The sequence below is a fragment of the Gorilla gorilla genome, chromosome 11, assembly GCF_029281585.2.
Source record: "Gorilla gorilla gorilla isolate KB3781 chromosome 11, NHGRI_mGorGor1-v2.1_pri, whole genome shotgun sequence".
Taxonomy (NCBI): Eukaryota; Metazoa; Chordata; class Mammalia; order Primates; family Hominidae; genus Gorilla; species Gorilla gorilla.
Window position 1 is genome coordinate 55,143,772 of NC_073235.2, and position 6,000 is coordinate 55,149,771.

The 6,000-nt window shown below is 36.0% G+C and overlaps 1 protein-coding gene across 7 annotated transcripts in view; it reads left to right on the top strand.

Annotated features, from left to right (window-relative positions):
* Positions 1 to 2,727, top strand: part of FMNL2 (formin like 2) — a 315,524-nt gene extending 312,797 nt beyond the window's left edge. For 6 of the 7 annotated variants that reach the window (XM_031008485.3, XM_031008488.3, XM_031008484.3 and 3 more), the window contains one exon: positions 707 to 2,727. In XM_031008485.3, coding sequence (XP_030864345.1) covers position 707 — 1 coding nt within the window. In that variant the 3' untranslated portion in view covers positions 708 to 2,727. The remainder of the gene's footprint in view (positions 1 to 706) is intronic. The other variant, XM_031008486.3, reaches the window with a different exon arrangement.
* Positions 2,728 to 6,000: the final 3,273 nt, after the last annotated feature.

A 6,000-nucleotide genomic window follows, 5' to 3' on the forward strand; every position in this document is an offset into this window, starting at 1 on the left:
TAGTCCCCACTTCTCAGGAGGCTGAGGTGGGAGAATCGCTTGAGACTGGTTCAAGTCTGGCCTGGACAACATAACAAGACCCCATTTCTTAAAAAAAAATAGGTGGCAGAAAAGGATGCCAGGGAATAGATTATTATTTTGGTTTAGATTTAATGGTTAATTGAACATCATTTTGTTTAAAATTTACAAAATAATAAACTCAGCTAGCTTAATGGAATGAAAATAACAGAGCCCTTATCTGCAAACTGAAGGTCTTTAGGTTCTTGTTAAAACTGCGAGGAAAAGATGGGACAGGACAGTCTGCTTTATTAATTTTGCAGTTTAAAATTTATTGCAGTTACTATTTATTCATTCAGGCTTCCAGAATAAAAACAAAACAAAAAAATTAAGCTACAGCTGCTTCTAATTTAAGAAACATTTCAAAATAAGACGACTTCAGCTAGACTCTGGCCAGTGACAGACATAATCTATATATTTTTCTCTCAAAGTCCTAGAATCCTACCAGTATTACATCCTGTTTTGTTTGATTGTAAATATTGAAGGCAAATGTTTTATGTCTTTGATTCAATGCTCAGTGAGTTTGAAGGGCCCATTAGCTGACTTTTCTACACAAGCTGCTTTGATTGGCTGCCAGCTGGCCTTTGTCTTGCTTAGACACATGCTATTAAAGGTTGCTATTCTCTCACTGGCACTCTCCCCTTTACAGATCTTAGAAACCAACCATACAGACGAGCCGATGCGGTGAGGAGAAGCGTCAGGCGGCGCTTTGATGATCAGAACTTGCGTTCTGTTAATGGTGCCGAAATAACAATGTGAACCTGAGACTGGCCTGCATGAATACAGGGTGTGCGTGAATGAAACTGCCCACATGAACTTTATGTGCTACCATTTAACTGCAGCCTTGAACACACAAAAAAATATTCCTAAGGGCTCAGATTTAGCAAACACAAAAGAATTTTAAAATGAGCTCTCCTTTCAACCCTTGTTAACAAGTGCCTAAAAATGGAAGTACCTGTTCAGATTAATCAAAGCAATAGGATTTGATTTGATTAGGTATCTTTTTACACCAGTATGTTATTTTTAACCAAAATGTAAAGTTCTTATTAAACTCATTACCTGCCATTGTGATTGTCCCATCATGGCCCACCTGGTTTCCTGATGTTGTAAATAACATCAATGCATCTGCTGTGGGTCCTTTGCTGAGATGTCTTTGAAGGAATTTTGTTTTAGCCATATCCATCAACTTTGTATTTTACTTGCAATTTGGAAGAAGGAAAGTCACATGATGAAACTCCTTTTGTCTATAACCAGGCCCTGGCAAAGTGCAAACAGGATGCAATTGCAGTGGCACAAAGGTCACTCAATCCTTTGTTTCCAGTTTCACATTCTACTACTTCTGTGCTAGAGAACGATGCTCTGTGAGAGGCATTCACTGGTATGAATGTGGGGATATAGTGTATAAGACTTATTTGCAGTACTGTGTTCTTCAGCTAGAGGCAGCTTTTTAAATAATGCAAGTGTATTTATTAGCATTAAAATTAACATCTCAGTAATCAGCATTAGCATTTCTGAGGACCATTATTAATTCTGAGAACAGAAACTGGTGCCTTGCAAGGAAGTTTACTAGCTCTATCAACAAGCATTCAAGGTTACATCTGCTAGCAGAGTAGTGTTAGGAACCTGGCCTTATTCTCCTCTGACAATCGCAATTTTTTCTTATTTTTTGTAAATTCAAGAAGATACACTTGGCATCGTGTATCGAGGCTAACTTTTTCATGCATTTCCCAGACTACTTATGGAGAATTGCAGTTTAAGTTGCTGAAAAGTATTAACATGGTATTAAGCTTAAATAATACGTAATGGGACTAGATGGCCCACTAAGCCACTGTTATTTTTCCTTCCTCTCTGGCAGGGCACTTGATCCATTCCAAAGTCAAAAACTGGACTGAAGCTAAATTTGTACTTTTCATAATATACATTCTGCTTCTGGCTTATCTTCTTGGTACATCAATATATTAATTGTAAAGTTTATTGTATAGTATTTAACCGCTGAAGTTCCTATTTTATGTTGTGCTTATGTGAACCCCTTGGTGAAGGTCCCTTTTCCTTGGATGTGTAGTTATACGATCTTTTTAAATGTACAGATATTTTGCTATAAAATCGGTGCAGTTTTTTATGGTTTTTACACTTCTCTTTAATTCCCACCTAAGCCTCTGGGTAATACTGTAAATATTGTTTTAAAATGCATCAGCCTATGCTATACAATCTGAATGTTATTTTAACTTATAGTTTTTTTAATATATATATTTAACTATAAGGACAGTTTAGGGAACAAGTTACCTACCACATTTCACTTTAGTGTACCTATTTACAGAAAGATTAAACTGCCACCTGCGGGCACATTCCCATAAATGTGTACTTTAAAAAGAACATGCCAAGATTTTGTCTTTCTGTGGACTCAACATTCACTTTGATTAAAAATAGCAATTTGACCAAGTTGGACTTCCACTACAAAGCAGCTGTTTTCCAAAGTTCAATGCTGACATATATATATATTAATTGCCTATTTATTAATCTACAAATAGACAACGTTGGCATGTTCTTTTCTGTTTGTCTATTAATGGGCCTGCTTCTTAGCAATATTAGAATGTTTTATAAAAGCAATTCATGTTACTTTTCTGGTCTTTTCATGGCATATGAGCAAATAATAAACTATTTACACTACTATTCTGTAATATGTTGTAATCTTTCAATGGTACAATTTAGGGGGTTTTAGCAATATTATGTAGACTTACCTTCTAGAAACAAATATATCTTGCTATTTGAACTCAGAATCCAAATATACTTGGTAAACGTCAGGAAGGATTCCTCCCTATGTGAACTCTTGACCACTTGCTATATAAAACATAGACAATGGATCTTGGAAGTGAGACTACATCTCCAAAATTGCATTTATAAACATATACCTTCTAGGTAAACAGCACCTTTGTTTAGTGAAATGCCACAACGCCCCCAGCAGCCCCACCAAATGTTTCAATTAGGATGTTGTACAAATAAAGATAATAGGCTATATATTAACTAACTGCATAGTTAACCCTGCACCCAATAACCATACCGGTTGGCAAGGTACAAAAGCAGTTTGGCCCCCATTGCACAAACAGTTGTAATAAAACTCCCAGTCATCAAAAGTTTATGTGTAACATTTCATATGTTCTTTTTATGGAAACAAGAAAAATTTTAAATTTTGGAATACCTTTCAAGTGGCTTAAATTTAGAGGCATATAAATTATAGTCATTTAAGGAATTATAATTTATATAATTATTGTCACAACTACCACAGTGTACTTTGCATTTGTCACACACAACTGCTTACAGATTAAAGGCAATAATCTTTATTCCTCACAAGAAGCCTGTGAGGTATTTAACACTGTTGTGCACATTGGGAAACTGACTCAGCAAACTGACTTGCCCAGGGTGCAATCTAATAAATGCCTATAATAAAGCCTTAGGTCTTTTGTTCGCAATTCAGTGCACTTTCCACTAAACCAGTTATACAATGTGTTAGAAGCTTTATTTTATGAGAGAAAAAGTCTTGGGATCAGTAAGGATCTCTACTTTGTTTTACCATCAGACTGGTGCCTAATGGTAAAAGAAAAATCTTTTAATATTCCACAAATTCAGAATGTTTTCAAACTCAACTACAGCAGTTAAGTTCAAATGAGGCAGATAGAGTAACATTCATCTTTCTTTTAAAAGGTATTTACCAATGACTTTGAATTAAATACTCACGTTCCCCACTCCCCATCATCTAACACTGAAATTCACTGCAGTGCCCAGTGGCCATCCTGACTCAACTCTGCTCTCAATAGAATGGGGCTTGATACCCATCACTGACTCTGCTTTGGTTCAACATACTGGAATCTTCTCTGTAGAATGAGGTGATTTTACACTGGAAAATAAATAGATACATTTCTTATACTCACTCCAGAATCCACATTTTGTTTGTTAGACAAGGTCTGGCTCTATCACCTAGGATGGAATGCAGTGGTACAATCTCGGCTCAGGGCAACCTCTGCCTCTTGGGCTCAAGCCATCCTCCCACTTCAGCCTCCCGAGTAGCTGGGACTGTAGACATGCACAACCACACCTGGCTAATTTTTCTAGAAATAGGGTTTTGCCGTGTTGCCCAGGCTGGTCTCAAACTCCTGAGCTCAAGTGATCTGCCTGCCTCATCCTCCCCAAGTGTTGGGATTACAGGCACAAACCATTGTGCCCAGCCACACATACCTATTTTAATGTTTGATAACTCTTCTTAACCCTAATATATTTCCTAATTTTTATCAGAAATGTCTCCAAAGATGAATTTATCAGATTTCATCAAAAGGATCTGTTTTCAACTTCTTTTTAAACTAATAGCCCATCTATGCCCAAGAAAAATCTGAAGAAACAAACATGTACGTGAAATAAGTGATGGGGTTTTTTTTTTTTTAAGTCTTTTTATCAAGAAAAAGAGGAATTACACTGAGAAAACATAACGTGGGCCTCCAGCAACTCTCATAGCATAGAGCTTGCTGCCTGAGTGGTGCTTAAAGGAAAAAACTGACACAAATCCAATTTAGTAAAAGATACCATTTTTTCTAATAAATTATATTTATTTACAAAAGGTCTAATTTTATATAACTATGAGGTTCTTTTACATCAGAATAATATATAAACAGAGGTGAAAATCTGGTAATTACAAACACAGAAAATAGAAACCTTGTTCCCTTATTACTCACCTTTCAGAACAAGTCCTTGGCTCAGTTGTAGAGGTGGGGAAGACCAACACCTACCGAAGTTTGCAGGCAGGAGCCCCCAAAAATGTTTATAAATAACACATTTAGATACCCTAAGGAACAGTAGTGAAGAATAGCATCAAGGAATGGCTTAGTTTGAATCTGATCTAATTCACCAGCCACTCACTGTTTCATTGTCCGTGACTAGGGGCAGGGAGGATTAGCCAGTATGAATGTCAACTTTACAAGTAGAGTAATTACCATCAAATTAACAATTACCAATCACTAGCACTGAGATGGCTTTGAACTAGATCCTACTGGGAATCACAAAAGCAGTTTTGATAGTCTTAAGCTATTATAGCTAAGTGTCTTAAAATGGAGGGTTAGGGAGAATGTATGGGTAATTAGAGCAAAATCATCTCTCACTTTCCACCTCACCTTTAAGACAGCTCCAAAAAACTGAGTGCCTGACATGTCACCATATTTCAGCCCTATTCAAAAATAGCCCAAAATGATGAGTTTTCAACTTTAAATTGTATGTTCTCACAAGTTTGGACATGTCTGAAGTAAAAGCTAAGGTACAGTCACTGGACCTTATTTTGGGTGCACTTCAATTATGACTGTGACTTTAGTGGTGGGTTAGTATGGTTTATTGCAATGATGCTTTTTTAAGCCCTTTAATACAGATGATGGGTACCATGGATGCCAGATGAATACATATTTCAACTAGTATTTTACATTCATTCCAAAAGTGCCTATTATATGCCAGGCACTGTCCTATTCCACAAGGATATATAACAGTAAATGAACCAGATAAATCCCTGCCACCGAGGAACTTACATGACCACCAGTTAAAGTCAAAATAATTGGAAGAGTAATGTAAGAATAAGGATGGTAAGAATCATCAGACTGGTATACGCCATTATCAGAAGCACAGAATGAGATTATAAGCCTGTTAGAACACAGTTCCATGAAAGTAATGACATTATTTTGCTTTCATGTAAAATGAGTGTAATTTTATGTAGAGAATGTAGGATGGTTGAATTAACATCTACCTAACACTGAGAGAAATATATACCCAAGGGAAAATAAAAAGTCTCAGATTTAAGATAGAAGGAATTAATGTACTTTGCTTCATTTTGTTTAGAAAGTTTTAAAAGCTGAAGTTTTTTAGTTTCATAATTTATATTTAAATTACATAATATACTTAAATATCCTTTTTTAA